This window comes from Panthera leo, chromosome A3 (genome assembly GCF_018350215.1).
Source record: "Panthera leo isolate Ple1 chromosome A3, P.leo_Ple1_pat1.1, whole genome shotgun sequence".
In the NCBI taxonomy this organism is placed as follows: Eukaryota; Metazoa; Chordata; class Mammalia; order Carnivora; family Felidae; genus Panthera; species Panthera leo.
The window spans coordinates 63,581,537-63,597,448 of NC_056681.1; the positions used below are offsets into that span (position 1 = coordinate 63,581,537).

General features: G+C 40.1%; 1 protein-coding gene across 1 annotated transcript in view; it reads right to left on the minus strand.

The window, feature by feature from the left end:
- The window catches only part of LRPPRC (leucine rich pentatricopeptide repeat containing), a 111,663-nt gene extending 95,905 nt beyond the window's left edge, over positions 1–15,758 (minus strand). The window contains exons 1-2 of the mRNA XM_042932148.1: positions 15,587–15,758; positions 329–525 (exon numbers count right to left, since the gene is read on the minus strand). Of these exons, the coding sequence (XP_042788082.1) occupies positions 329–525; positions 15,587–15,735 (346 nt within the window). The 5' untranslated portion in view covers positions 15,736–15,758. The remainder of the gene's footprint in view (positions 1–328; positions 526–15,586) is intronic.
- Between the last annotated feature and the right edge of the window lie 154 nt (positions 15,759–15,912).

Here is a 15,912-nt window from a genome sequence, read left to right on the forward strand (position 1 = left end):
TATCATATGTAAGCATCTTAGGGACAGTTGACACCATACAAGGCAAGATAAGAAACAGCTTCCAAACGATTTACCACTGAGTGACTTTTTTTTATAAAAAAGTGGAAAGCAAGAAGACAATTTTTATTTGCTGATTTTGGAAAAAATATCTAATACAAAAATGTTTCATGCAAAACTTTGCCCTGATGAGTTGGAAAGATCAAAAGATCACAATCATAACATAAAATCATGATCAATAGAAATAACAAACAAAATTAAAAGTATCAAATAACATGTTTTGCAGTGATCTTGCCCTGAAACAAGAAAATATACAAAAAATTTGAAATACCTGAGTGACAGGTGTTATCAAAGACTTTTTGTAGAAGAGTCTTTGGGATGCGGCCAGTTCTTCGGACAGAATTATCCAGTCTCATTAGAGCCCAGTCAAATTGACTGGAATTCTTTCTATGAGAGGAGGGCTCCTCTTGAAGATAATTCTTTTTCTCAACAGCAATGGCATATAGCCTGGCTTGGCTCAGCAGCCCTCTATAAAATGAAACACAATTGGTAACTAACTAAACTCACTTATTATCCATATAAATTCTTTTATTGAGCAAAATTTATACAAAGTTTATTGGTTACCAAATACCTAAATTCTGGTACAAAACCAGAAATGCTCAGAGAAGTGTAAGATGGTAGGAAAGAAAAGTTCTGCCTTTTACTCTAAATAAAGTCACAAGCACACACAAATTGTATGCAAAGTAAATCTCCTGAATAACTGTGTCTTGATAACTTTCCACATGGAATCATTTCAAAGTAAGACAATAATATGATGTGGTTTAAGCGTGTGTGTGTGTGTGTGTGTGTGTGTTTTATTTTCCTTAAGTAAAAACAGCTTAATGAAGGAAAATGAAGCAGTTTATGCTACAAAGTTCTTCTCACCTTTACAGAGATCTAAAATGTACTTAAAATTCTGATAACTGCTTTCAAATGTTTTCTAGGTGTAATCTCATTATGAATTTAAATTTAAAAGAAGACCAATAACCAAGTTTAAATTATGCAATTTTTTAAAGAATCATTCAGGACCAAAGAATTTTCAATCTCTCTAAATAAATTTGAAACATTTTATAGTGACTGTTTCGGCTCTCAATTCATAGCTGCTTTCCATCTGTCAAAATACTAATTATATAGTACCTTTCTAGTTATTTTAACAACTTCAATCATTGAAAATAAAACTAGATTTCTGGTATTAAACATCATTAATTTTCAGGGGCTCCTGGGTGACTCAGTCGGTTAAGTGTCCGACTGCGGCTCAGGTCATGATCTCACGGTTTGTGGGTTCGAGCCCTGCCTTTGGCTCTGTGCTGACAGCTCAGAGCCTCTCTGCCCCTCCCCCGCTTGTGCTCTGTCTCTCAAAAAATAAATAAACATCATTAATTTTCAAAAATTAAAAAAAAGTTTAAAAATTAGATAAGGTCAGATTAATACATGTAGGTTTATAAAGAACAAAAAACCTTTTTTTTTTAAATTTTTTTTTAACGTTTATTTATTTTTGAGACAGAGAGAGACAGAGCATGAATGGGGGGAGGGTCAGAGAGAGGGAGACAGAATTTGAAACAGGCTCCAGGCTCTGAGCTGTCAGCACAGAGCCCGACGCGGGGCTCGAACTCACAGACCGTGAGATCATGACCCGAGCCGAAGTCGGCCACTCAACCGACTGAGCCACCCAGGTGCCCCAACAAAAAACCTTTAAAGCATTCAATATTTTAATAATAGGAGAACTAACACATAAGCCAAATGCTCTAAAACATGAAATCAGAGGTATTCCATACTGCAGAAATATAGGCTATACCTAATTTACAAATAACAGACTTAAAAATAATCCTTATGTGTGAGAAATACCCTATCATGAAACTTTGAATTGAATTTAAACTTTCTCTGCATTCAAACACCACTTTTTAACACAAAATTTCTAATGCACAAAGATTTACATTTATTCCAAAATATCTTAGAGTTTCCAATAGCAGCTAGTTAAGTATAACTAAATAATGTATACAAAGTACATATATTTTTTTTTGATTGAAGTACAAATTGGAATCAAATTAGGATTTTTTTTTTTAATTTTTTTTTCAACGTTTTTTATTTATTTTTGGGACAGAGAGAGACAGAGCATGAACGGGGGAGGGGCAGAGAGAGAGGGAGACACAGAATCGGAAACAGGCTCCAGGCTCCGAGCCATCAGCCCAGAGCCTGACGCGGGGCTCGAACTCACGGACCGGACCACGAGATCGTGACCTGGCTGAAGTCGGATGCTTAACCGACTGCGCCACCCAGGCGCCCCTACAAAGTACATATTAACAGAGTGTGATATAAAAAAATACTTATTAATCCAGGGACACCTTCATGATAATCCCATTTTTCTTGCATGTGCACATTTTTACCCCAATTACCAATAAACATTTACATAGTAGTAAGTGTAAAAATAAAGCTGTTAGTTTCCTACCCTATGTTCTCTACCTGGAAAACCAGTCACAAATTGAATGATTAAGTATATGATACTACATTAAAGAAATCTACGCCAAAAGTTTCACCACAAGGTTATGTAAAATACAGAGGCAGTAACAGATACTAGACTAGAAATTCTATTACTGTGATCTGGGACAAATCACAAGCACTCTGGCCATCAATGATTCTACCTATGTAAACAAACTGGAAAACAGTGGAAAAAATCAGGATACTAATTAAATAAGACAATGTTTTCTTACCTTTACAAACCTAATGATCAGCACACTGTAGATGGCTAATTGATTAATTTGTAAATGGCTCATTTGTTAAATGAGCTGAATTAATTAAATGCTAATTACCTATGAACCATAGAAGATACGCTCCTACTTATTTATTCATTATTTTCAAAGGTTTTCTCTGGCCATTTGCCTATCTACTGGATCAGTTGTTACTAAACTATGCCCTTGTTAGGCAAACACAAAACAGCATTATTTTAAATCACCCAGAACATGTCAAGTTCAGGTGAATATCCAATAAATAATACTGTTCAAAACAACCAAAGCTAATTAATACGAGAATTTCAAAATTGTAGTGAAGTACATTTGCCAAGATTTTCTTATACAACCCAAATCTTATAAACTGTGAAAAAGCACAAAAATAAACCTTTGCTAAAATGCAGTTTAAGACGTAAGATCAAACAAACACAAAATTCAGAGAGAAGATAAAGTACACTATTCTGAACATTTTAAAGCTAATTTTTCCACAAATAAATCTTTAATGCAGCCAACTCTCCTTCACACAAGTATACTCAATTTCATTTTATTTTATTTTTTTAAGTTTATTTTGAGAGAGAGAGAGAGAGAGCGTGCACACACACGTACAAGCAGGGAAGGAACAGAGAGAAAAAACGGAATTCCAAGCAGGCTCCGCACCATCAGTGCAGAGCCTGACGTGGGACTTGAACTCATGAACCCTGAGATCATGACCTGAGCTGAGATCAAGAATTGGACGCTTAACTGCACCACCCGGGTGCCCCAGTATATTCACTCAACTTTCGTTAGATAAGCTGAACCATGGACCCACCATAGAATGAACTGGGGTGAGGGAAGGGTTACACATTTAACCAAAAGATTCTTCACTCTTCAAAAGGAAGTCTCCAGTGCTTCCCTACATGGTAGTGCTTTCTACATTTATTTATTTAAAAAAAATTTTTTTTAATGTTTTTATTTATTTTTGAGACAGAGAGAGACAGAGCATGAACAGGGGAGGGGCAGAGAGAGAGGGAGACACAAAATCGGAAGCAGTCTCCAGGCTCTGAGCTGTTAGCACAGAGCCCGATGCGGGGCTCGAACTCATGGACTGTGAGATCATGACCTGAGCCGAAGTTGGACGCTTAGTGACTGAGCCACCCAGGCGCCCCATATTTATTTATTTTTTTAATGTCTATTTATTTCTGAGACAGAGAGAGACAGAGCATGAGTGGGGGAGGGGCAGAGAGAGAGGGAGACGCAGAGTCCGAAGCAGACTCCAGGCTCCAAGCTGTCAGCACAGAGCCTGATGCGGGGCTCAAACTCACAGACCGCGAGATCATGACCTGAGCCGAAGTCGGACCCTCAACCCACTGAGCCACCCAGGCGCCCCTACATTTATTATTTGGCCCAAAATTCATTTCTAAATTCCTCAGTAACAAGAATTTCATGCCTGGAACAACAGGTATGTTGTGACAGAAAGTAAAGAAAAGAACAAGTCCGGGGTGAAGGAGAGTCTATGTAGTATAGGCACCTACCCATCAAGCTTGCACAAGCTAGAACGCACTGCCTCCAATCTGATGACCAAAACTGATGTAACTACATAAGTGAAAATTATTTCATCATCTCATCAACAAGTCATAAATGGCTCTTTTGAATTTTTGAGTTAAACATCTTAGGTTCCCTCCAGAGACTCTGGCACTCACCACTAACATTCAGATTACCCACGCATTTCCTCTGGCAAAATGTGGCATTGTTTTTCTCATTTTTTTTTTAACTGGTGGTGGTTTTTATTTCAACTCTTTAGTACAAAAAAATAATGACTTTATAGTTGAGTGTCCATATTTCAAAAAGGTACAAGGACCTATTATTATAAGCAGGCTTCCATGAGATTCCCCTCTTAAGCCTGTACTTTTTTCCAATACTTTACTTTTTTCTAATATTTTACTTTTTCAAGGCATTTTTAGGTTTACAGAAAAAGTGTGCAGAGTACAGAGTTCCTGTATATCCTCTTCCCCTTCACCCAGTTTCCCCTATTTACATCTTGCATTAGTGTGGTACATGTGTTACAAACGATGAACCAATCATGATACATTAACTAAAGCCTATAGTTTACAACAGGGTTCACTCCGTGAAAAACCTATGGGTTCTGACAAATCTATGATAAGCACTACAGTACCACACATAAGAGTTTCACTGCCCTGAAAATGCCCTATGCTCCACCTATTCATCCCTTCCCCCCCTCCTCCTGAACCACTGTTAACTACCTTTGTCCTTCTCTATAGTTTAGCCTTTTCCAAAATGTCTTACAGTTGGAATCACACAGTACGGAGCCTTTTTCAGACTGGCTTCTTTCACCTACCAAAATACATTTAAGGTTCTTCCATGTCTTTTTGTGGCTTGATTAACACATTTCTTTTTAGTGCTGAATAATACTCCATTTTACAAATTTACCATAATTTGTTTATCTGTTCACCTAATGAAGAACAGACATACTGGCTGATTCCAACCTGGGCAAATATGAATAAAGCATCAATAAACATTTGTGTGCAGACTTTAATGTGGATGTAAATTTTCGATTCACTTAGGTAAATATCTAGGAGTGTGACTGCTGGATTATAGGGTAAGCTTATGTTTATTCAGCTTTGCAAGAAACTGACAAACTGCCTTCCAAAATGGCTGTACCACTTTGCATTCCCACCAGCAATAAATATGAGAGCTCCCTATTGCCCCACTCCTCACCAACATTTGATCCTGAAGATGTTTTGGATTTTAGTCATCTTAAAAAGTATGGTATCTAATTGTGGTTTGAATCTGCAATTCCCTAATGACATATGATGGTGAACATCTTTTCATATGCTTACTTGCCTCCTATATGTCTTCCTTTGTGAACTTTCCAAATCTTCTGTTCATTCCCAATTGGGTTATTACGTTTTTCTTTTTCTTTTTTAATTTTCTTATTGTTGAGTTTTAAGAGATCTTTGTATGTTTTGGGTAGTCTTGGTGTTTATTTTTTCAAATAAACTTTTTATTGAAGTGTTACTCATTCTTTTTAAACTTCAAACGTACACCAAACAAACACACATTCTCAAAACATCATCTTCCCTGTTACTGTCATCATTTTGCTATTATAAGTCAATCCAGCTTCTAGCACTTTGGAGCTACTAGAGTTTAAAAAAAAGATATAGATATGCAATAGAATAGATATAACCAGTAGTTAATGTATATTATGCATTTAATGATGCATGCTAAATAACAAAAAATTATTACTATAATCCTCATTTTACAGATAAAACTGAAGCAACTTGCCCAGAGTCACAGTAAAAGCTAGTTAATGACAGGATAACAGGTCCAGGATTTGTACTTGGGTAGTCATCTTCTGAAAGGAGTTCAACATGGCAGAAAGGCATCAAGAAAATGAATGCGGCTGCAAAGGGGGTTCACAATGGAAAGTGGTAGCAGTGGGGATCTCAAACTTATCTCATGTTCTTACCAATCCCCTATTTTAATTATTCCACTCGAGTTTTCTTTAGCCTGTTGATACGGTTGACTACATGGATTGATTTTCAAATGTTGAGCCACCATCGCACACAGTTATAATTCTTTTTATACATCTTATATTACTGATTCCACTTAAGTTTTAACATGTTAAAAATTCAAAAAGATAATGCCTTTTTTTTTGGTAGGCTCCATGCCCCATGTGTGGCTTGAACTCATGACCCTGAGATCAAGAGTCACAAGCTCTACTGACTGAGCCAACCACACGCCCCAACAGAGAAAGTTTTTAAATATTTATTTATTTATTTATTTAGAAAGAGAGAGAATGAGCACACATGCGGGGAGAGGCAGAGAGAGGGTAAGAGAGAATCCCAAGCAGGCTCCACACTCAGTGTGGAACTCAGTATGGAGCCTGACTTGGGGCTGGTTGCCACAGCCACCATATCATGACCTGAGTCAATATCAAGAGTCACTTAACCCACTAAGTCACCCAGGCACCCCCCAGAGAAATGTTTTTTAAAAATACTAGTTGTTCACTTCACAATTCAGATTGGTACCCCAAACCATAAGCTGTATCGTGACTTCAATAAACCCTATCTTTGAGGGTCAAGGAGTATAATTTCTATAGTAGTCCACACAAGAAAAAAATACACAATGCCTCCTTTTAAAAGTGGTTGGTACTCCTTTCAAATTTCTCTACTGCTACTGACCATACCACCACTACGTGGGTTCCACAACCCTGGAATCGTGACCGGAGCTGAAATCAAGAGTCGGCTCCACCGACTGAGGCACCCAGATGCCCCCAGAATACATGGGTTTTTTGCAACAAACTCCTTACTTTCTTAGGCTTCAGCTTTTATTAATACAACTGCCAGATCAACCATCCCCCAAACCATCTTCATGTCATTCCCTCTTTAATATCCTTTAGTTGTTCTTTACTTTTACACAACAAACCTAAGTTCTTTGATTTATGAATTCAAAAAATATTTACTGAGCACCTTCTATGTCCAAGGCACCGTGCTAGGATCAGCCCTTCTACTTATCTAGTAAGTAAATCTGATAATCAATTAAACTTCAAAAAAATTTAAAAACTGCTGTTAAGCTCTAGAAGGAAATAAGAGACTTCAATGAAAGAGTAACAGCAGGGTTCTATTATGAATAAAATGTTCAAGAAAAATGGGGATGCCTGGCTGGCTCAGTTGGAAGAGCATGTGACTCTTGATCCCGAGGTCATGAGTTTGAGCCCACACAGGATGTAGAGATTACTAAAAAATAAAATCTTTTAAAAAATGCTCAAGGTAAATGTAACTTTAATTTTTTAGCTGAGGATGAAAATAAGCAGCCATAGACAAGAGGGGATAAGTATTCCAAGCAAACTAGAACAGTCAGCAGGCCAAGCAAGTGAGCAACAGATGGGATGAGGTTGGAGAGGGAGACTGTGCTAGATCATGAAGGATTATGAAGATAAAGAGTCTGGATTTTATTCTTGGTACAGATTTTATGCCAGGTACAGAACTGTATCAGAAACGTATTGAAGGTTTATAAGCAGGGGTTATGTCTTATTTCTGTTTTGAAAAGATTAGTCTAACTGCTGGGTGAAGAATAAATTAGAGGGCACCAAGAATTAAGACAGAGAGGGCCACCGGAGTGGCCCAGTCAGTTAAGCATCTGACTTCGGCTCAGGTCATGATCTCAGTTTGTGGGTTCGAGCCCCACGTCAGGCTCTGTGCTGACAGCTCAGAGCCTGGAGCCTGCTTTGGATTGTGTCTCCCTCTCTTTCTGCCTCTCCCCCACTCACACTCTGTGTCCTTCTCACCCAAAAATAACATTAAAAAATTTTTTTTTGAAATAAAAAGTATTAAGACAGAGATACCATTTAGGAAACCACTGCAGTAGTCGAGGTAAAAGGCCAAGGGAAGCTACACCACAGTGGGTGATGGAGATGGAAAAGAAATACCTGGTACCAAGGCCCCCAGCTGATTTTTTTTTTTTTAATGTTTCTTCATTTCTGAGAGAGAGAGAGAGAGAGAGCACAAGCGGGGGAGAAGCAGAGACAGAGAGAGGGAGACACAGAATCCGAAGCAGGCTCCAGGCTCTGAGCTGTCAGCACAGAGCCCAGGGTGGGGCCTGAACTCATGAACCATGAGATCGTGACCTGAGCGGAAGTTGGATGCTTAACAGACTGAACCACCCAGGCATCCCGGCCCCCAGCTGATTTAACTGCAAATTCCAAGCAACAAGTCTCACCAATACAATTTGTTAATTCTCACTTCCTTATAAATAACCAAGAGAATTTCATGTAAAAGTGCCTTAGAGAGGCTCCCTTAATCCTCCGTATACATCCTACCCTATTGCGTATCATTTTCACGAACAATGGATAAGGACCATCTTAGAGACAAAAACAGAAGGCTCCACGGCATGGTGGAAACACAGGAGCTCTGAGCTTAAGAGCATGAGTCTGAGTCCTACAGTCCAGCCTGAATTCAGGCACTGCCATTTATAAGATGTGTGACTTGGCCAAGTTACTCCAACTTTCTCTCAGCCTGTAAATTCTGGGAGTATTTACCTCACAAGGACATCACAAAAGATTAATGGAGATAATACAGTGTTTCCCAAAATATCACCCTTCTGCTAGGCAGGATGATTTTAGATATAGCATTTAGGCAAAAAATTTCCATTTCAGTACTTTTATCTATTTTAATTAATATTTAAAAATAACTATCACATCAAGCTCTTTATTTTACTAACATTTTTGCTTAAGATGAAATTAAGTTATAAAAAGATCACTTTAAACCTAAAACCAATGTAAAGAAAAATATTAAATATAATTAATGGTTGCAGTTATACTCAGATTTCACAAAAAAATCTGAAGGCAGTACACAAATGCCCGAAGCTTGAGTAACACTGAGACAGTGTACATAAAAGACCCGGCAGAGTAAGCATAATAAATATTAACTTCGCATTTCCTAGAGCATTTTCTTCTTTTAAAAATGTATTAGCAGAGGTGCCTGGGTGGCTCAGTCGGTTACGCATCCGACTTCGGCTCAGGTCATGATCTCGTGGTTTGTGGGTTTGAGCCCCACATAGGGCTCTGTGCTGACAGCTCAGAGCCTAGAGCCCGCTTCAGATTCTGTGTCTCCCTCTCTCTCTGCCCCTCTCCTGCTCGCTCACTCTCTCTCTCTCAAAAATAAACATTAAAAAAAAAAAAATGTTTTGTAAAGGTACTTCAATGAACTTTCTCACTCAACTATTTTGCAAAACCTCAATTCTCCAAAAAGTCTTGCCCAGTTAAGCTGTATCCCAAACACAGTTCTATGCTTTATGGTCACAAAATTTTAGACTAAAAAAGCCACTTGAACTCTTCTACACTTAAACGTCTCCTGGCTTGGGCCACCTGGGTGGCTCAGTTGGTTAAGTGTCCGAGTTTGGCTCAGGTCATGATCTCATGGTTTGTGGGTTCAAGCCCTTCATCGGGCTCTGTGCTGACAGCTCAGAACCTACTTCGGATTTTCAGTCTCCCCCTCTCTCTGCCTCTCCTTCACCTGCACACTTGTGTGCTTGCTCTCTCTCTCTCTCTCAAAAATAAATAAATATTACAAGAAAAAAGAAGTCTCCCGGCTGGAAACACCAATTCCTTTTTACCTATCCAGACGTCCTCTCCACCTTAGGCTCTCCCGGTCCAAAGGTACGTCTCCTTTGTCTCAGCTATGACAGGAAAGGATGAATAGTCAATTACCCCAGTTGGGACCTATGATGTAATATGGAACAGGATACTCTCTAGAATCTATGAAGGGAGAATCTGGATGGACAAGATTACTCTAAAGATCCCTTGCAGAGTTTACATTCTAAGATCATATCATATGCTTACTCACTTAGGATAGTCTTTAATTCCTAAATTTATGATGTATCATATCACCTTTTTAAAATGGTATACCCACAGGTAATCCATATTACTTACGTATATAAGTAATCTAAACACCTAAAGCACAACACATTCAAAACACTTCAAAACTGGGCATCACAGTGTCTGTAGTAAATCCCAACTGGAGATTTCAGATAAATTACTTTGTTCTTCTAAGCTTCTTTCCTAATTTGTAATATGAACCCACAAGAGATGAAATGCATGTGTGATGTATTCATACAAAGCTTGAAAACAGTAAAGATCTAATCTGAAGGTACTACTATTTATCCTCATCTCCAAATCTATTATGTGTAATTCCACCAAAGTGCTGACCAACTTCCTGTTCTCAATCTCTCAAGAAGAAAAGGAAGTGTTTGTTTTTTGGTCTGCAGTTCTGCACCACCTAGCTGAGGTCCTATTAGCCCAAATCTGTGGTATCAATGTTGTTCCTACTGGTCTATCCATTCCTAGCCTCTATCTCTCCTATAGTCTGTGTTAACTTTGTCAAGACTTATACCTCTCAAAGTTCTCCAATGGCTTTCAACCATCAAATGACCAACTTCTTCTTTTTTTTTTTTTAACATTTACTCATTTTTGAGAGTGAGAGAGACAGAGCATAAGTGGGGGAGGGGCGGAGAGAGAGGGAGACACAGAATCTGAAGCAGGCTCCAGGCTCTGAGCTATCAAGCACAGGCCCCGACGCGGGGCTTGAACTCACGGAGTGCGAGATCATGATCTGAGCTGAAGTTGGAAGCTTAACCAATCGAGCCACCCAGGCACCCCTCAAATGACCAACTTCTAATCAACCTTAATAGCTACAATAAATCAACCAGCCTTCGCAGTATCAACCCCACATAGCCACATAGGATAAAAGTATGGCCTCGAACAAGTCTCCTCCTCTTCTCTTCCCCTGGAACGCTTTGGCTGCTCATTACCAAATGTCCTCTTAAACTCAAATGAGCCCCTAACATAAACAAATGTGACTGTTCTTCTATCTGAAATACTACAGTATTATATTTTTTAATGTTTATTTTTGAGAGTACACAAGCGGGTGAGGAGCAGAGACAGAGGGAGAGAGAGAATTCCAAGCAGGCTCTGCACTATTGGCGCAACAGCCCCAAACGGGGCTCAAACTCATGAACCATAAGATCGTGACCTGAGCTGAAATCAAGAGTTGGATGCTTAACTGACTGAGCCACCCAGATGCCCCAGTATTATATTCCTCTTTTATGAACAGCATATATGAGTTTTACACGTGCCTATCGTAGCCCTCTGTAATGGATAAATTTATATACACAGAGGTTGAATCATAATGCCAAAAGGACCCAGACTCTTAATATTTGTTAAGATTCTTGTCTTATTAAAAAATAAACAAGGGAAAGTTTTCTTTCCTTCCAACTTGAGAAGTCACATCATTCTGTCACAGGGCAATATGTGCTCTTCACCTTTAAGCCAATCATCAATCTAGATCCACTTCCAAACTGATTTGATTCAAAGCTTACCTTTCCTCTGAAGCACAGAGGCCTAAAAAAGTCTCACAAGAAAATATAAGCAGTTTCTGATCCAGAAGTGTGAGAAAAAGAGAGTCTGTGGGAAAGCAACAGTGTTTGCCCCTCAAATTCCCCAAAAAGATAAGCTAAGAGCTGGTTTTTAAGAAAACAATTGTCTAAAAAAATGAAAAAAAAGTGCTGAAATGGGAAATGAAAAGCAAGACTAAAGAATATAAAAGTATATACTTTTTGGCGCTTGAATTTTGAAAACAAATTAATAAATCCTAATAATTTTACTCAATGATACTCATCTGTCCTTCCCAGGACATTCTAGGAAATCAAGACTGGGGTGAACGTGTGGAGGTTTGCCACACTATATGCATGGATTAAATATCCCCTCAAACTTCTCTGCATGTCATGATATTCCTTCCTCCATGTCTAAGATTTTCACTGATTTACCCAACAAATATCTGACACCCATACTACTATGTGCCATGAAGTCAGCCACTAGAGGAGGCAAAAAGAATAAAACAAAGTCCCTGCCTTGAAGGAACTTACAGCCAGGTCTGGAGTGCTGGTGGGCACACATGCAATCGTGCTAACAGGTGCTTAGTGATTCAGGATCTGAGAGCAAGCACAAAAGAGTGGTCAAATGGGAAAAGCAGTCAAGATTTAACAGACTAAAGGAATGGAACACCTGAGTAGAGAGAAGGGGAGACACGTTCCAAGACTGAACACCACATTCAAAATCAAAGAGATGTGCAACATGGCCCCTCCAGAGACTTGCTGGTCAATAGATTGACAACAGTACCTTTATAATCTGGGGGCCTGTCAGAAATGCAGAATCTCAGGTCCCTGCCTAGACCTGCAAAATCAGAATCTACGTTTTAGCAAGATTCCCACAAGGAATTCTTATGCTTGTGAAAAAGCCCTGCTGCAGAGGACTCATTAGTATGGTATGGCTAGACTACAGGATGTCATGGAAAGGAACTCACAAAAAGTGAGGCCTCAGAAGCATCTCCAGATCATGAAGCACCTTATCCTGGAACTAATGGAAGCCATCACATTGTCTAATTTTAAGTAGGAAAATGACATGATCACAGTTATCAAGGAGACTAGGGAATAATGTGAGGGTTGGAGGAAGAGGAGATTTATTCCAGATGAAAATATCTAACGGAACTTAATCATTTGTATAATCAATACATAGGGGGTGAGTGGGGTAAGGGAGATGTCAATGAAATAAGAATGAAAAATCTCTAGGAAGCAGATAGAAATGGCAACATTCACTAAAACAGGGAATACGCAAGGAACAGATTTGAGAGGAAAGATGAGTCCAACTTGAGATTTGATGGGTTTGAGGCACAAGTAGTTTAACCACTGGAGGTGTCTATATCCAGGAAGAGAAAAAAACACCATGATCAGATAGGTAGGTAGGGGCTGATAAACCCAACACATCAGCATTTAAGAGATGAAGTGAAGAAAAAGGAAGCAACAAAGCAGGTGAGAAAAATCCTAAAGAGAAGAGAATCATGAAAGACTCATGCAAAGCAAAGGGTCTCATGAAGGGCAAAATGGGACACAGGGTAATATGCCAGAGCTCAAGGCCTTAAAAGTGGGTCTGGTAATTAAGAAGTCCCTGGGGAAAAAAATAAATGAAATAAACTTTCATCTACACATACATAAATTATGTATGCATACATACATACAAACATCCATACACAAAGGACATATATATCTCAATGGCTCTCTCTGGGTGATAGAATTAAGGATAACTTTTTTTTAAGATCTTATTTTTAAGTAATCTCTATACCCAATGTGGAGCTCAAACTCACACCAAGAGATCAAGAGCTGCACACTCCACCGACTGAGCCAAGCGCCCAACAGTGACTTTTAATTTATAACTATTCCCTCTCTATTTTGCAATTGCTCCTCAAGGCACATGAGTTTTATAATTTAAAAATATACAAGAAAAAAGTAATAAGACAATGATAGCTTTTACCAGTAGTGTGACTGCAATGGGTGAAAGAGTGAACACAAAGAGAGGAAATAAAGGAGACAGGAATACGAACAGGGAAGGAAAACTGGTAAGCATCTACAGTTAAGTCCAGAGTTCTAGGAAAGGTTTTGTTTTCCAGGCGGGAAAGATGTGGGCATGCTTACATGAGACTGTATAAAAGGATTGTTAAGAGTGCAAGAGAAAGAGGGAATACTTCTTTATTGCTTGCTATAAGCTCAGCACACAGTGGGGAGCAAGACAAAGTCCTGCTCTTATGCAATTCACTTTCTCTACTAAGGAAACAAACAAGTCAGACACACCACCTAAAACAAAAATAGGATAGTTTTTTAGAGTGAATGTTGAGGTAAGCCTTCTCTGAAGAAACAGTGTTTAAGTTGAATCCTGAATGACAAGAAATCAGCTTTGCAAAGAAGGGAGAAAAGCCTTGTTACCTTTACTTTACAGATCATGAAATTGAGACTCAAAGAGGTTAGGTTAGATTACGTAGCAAGTAAATAGAATCCAGGTCTGATGAACATTGAGACCAATACTCTTTCTACAGATTGTGTTCTATTGTTTTCCACAAATGCAACAGTGAAGATGAAAGATAATATCGACCCTCCTCTGGCCTCACAGGAATAAAGATTAAAAAAATTAAGAGTAATTGGCACAACTTTCTTGGAAGGTCTTGGAAAGCAAAGAAATGCAGTTCTGTGGAAGCAGAGGCATGGCTCCTGAAGGTTAGCTGTTGCAGGCCTAATGAGAACAACCCAGGCAGGCCATAAGTTACAAGTAGGCTACACTCCAAAGATCTGTAACTGACTCCTTAAGAAGTCATAAAATGTTTCCTCCATATAATTTTATGCAGAGAATAAGTTTCCAGGCTGCTTCACAAAGATCCATGTAATCATAGTTATTACTAGTGTAATAACTAATAAAGCACTAAGTACCAGGTCCTATGTTAAGTGCTTTTTATAGATAATCTATCTCACGCAGTACTACCAATGTTATTACCACTCCGTCTAACTAAGGAAACTGAGGTCTAGAAATATTGAGTAACTTGTCCAACAGCAAATCCTTAGCACTTAGTCCTGTTGTCTCCCAAAGTACTTTTTATCTATAAACAGTCTTTCAAAATCATTTTTTCTCCTATTTTAAAAGCTCAGTGCCCATCTCCCCTTCTTAGGTGGGTCAGAATACTACTTGTAACACTTTTCCATCAAAGTTCCTAATCCCCCCTACTTCCAAGTCTATGTCTGACCTATCTCCTGATAAACCTCAATCCATCAGAGCATCCATTCACACACTGACACCCACTGGGAATTTAACTTCCCTTCCACGTGTTCACTTATTCATCCATTGACACTTTTACAGAGCCCTACTGTGACAATTCCCAACTCATACCACCACACTCTTGTAAATAGCTAGGGGAAAACCCCACTCCAGAAAATGCATGCAAAAGCCCAAGCTGGTAATAATTAAACGTCCCTCTCTAAATGATCCCTAGCTCACGCAAGTTCCCAACCTATTCCTCCCGTCCCCCCACAATAAACCTCTCGAAATACACGTCCTAGCTGATCACTGATCACCGATAATGTTCCCACGTGGGACAGCACACAAGCCGGGTCAATCCCAAGGAGAAGAGTAACACCCGATCCCAGCAGCCGCGTTCAAAGCCCACCCCTCAGCCCCCAGCTTCATAGGCCGCTGGTAGCCGGAGGGCAGGACGACCCAGTCCTAGGCGAGAGCAGAATCCATGCCGGAAGCAAACCATGCACACGGCCATGACCTTCCAAAGTCGACCGACCCTGTCAGCAGTAAACCCCCTGTGGGGAAGGGGGTCTAAGACCCCAGGACGCTCGGCCCCTAGAGCGACGGAGAGGGACAGGCAGACCTGGCCCCCACCAGCGTCACGATCCCGGGGGACGCCCGCGCTGCAGGCGGACGGGGGCAGAGCATGGACACTCACCCGGCGACCGGCCCGGCGCGGGCCGCGGGCAGAAAAGGGGCGGCGTGCAGCCGGCTCGCGCCACTTGCCAGGAGGCGCAGGGATAGCGGGAGGCGCGGGTCCGCCCCGACACGGAGGAGCCAGCGAGCGGATCTCAGCAGGGCTGCCATGGCTCGGCCGTCCCCAAGGCAGAATGCACGCTCGGCGAGAGGGAATGGGGGAGCACGTGATCGCGGCGTCGCCCGGCGCGGAAGAGACCAAAGCCTGGGCGCGCCAGACGTAGGGGGAGCCACGCGTTGTTTTCGCATGGAAGGTGGACAAACCTATTTCTCTGAGGACAAATGAGC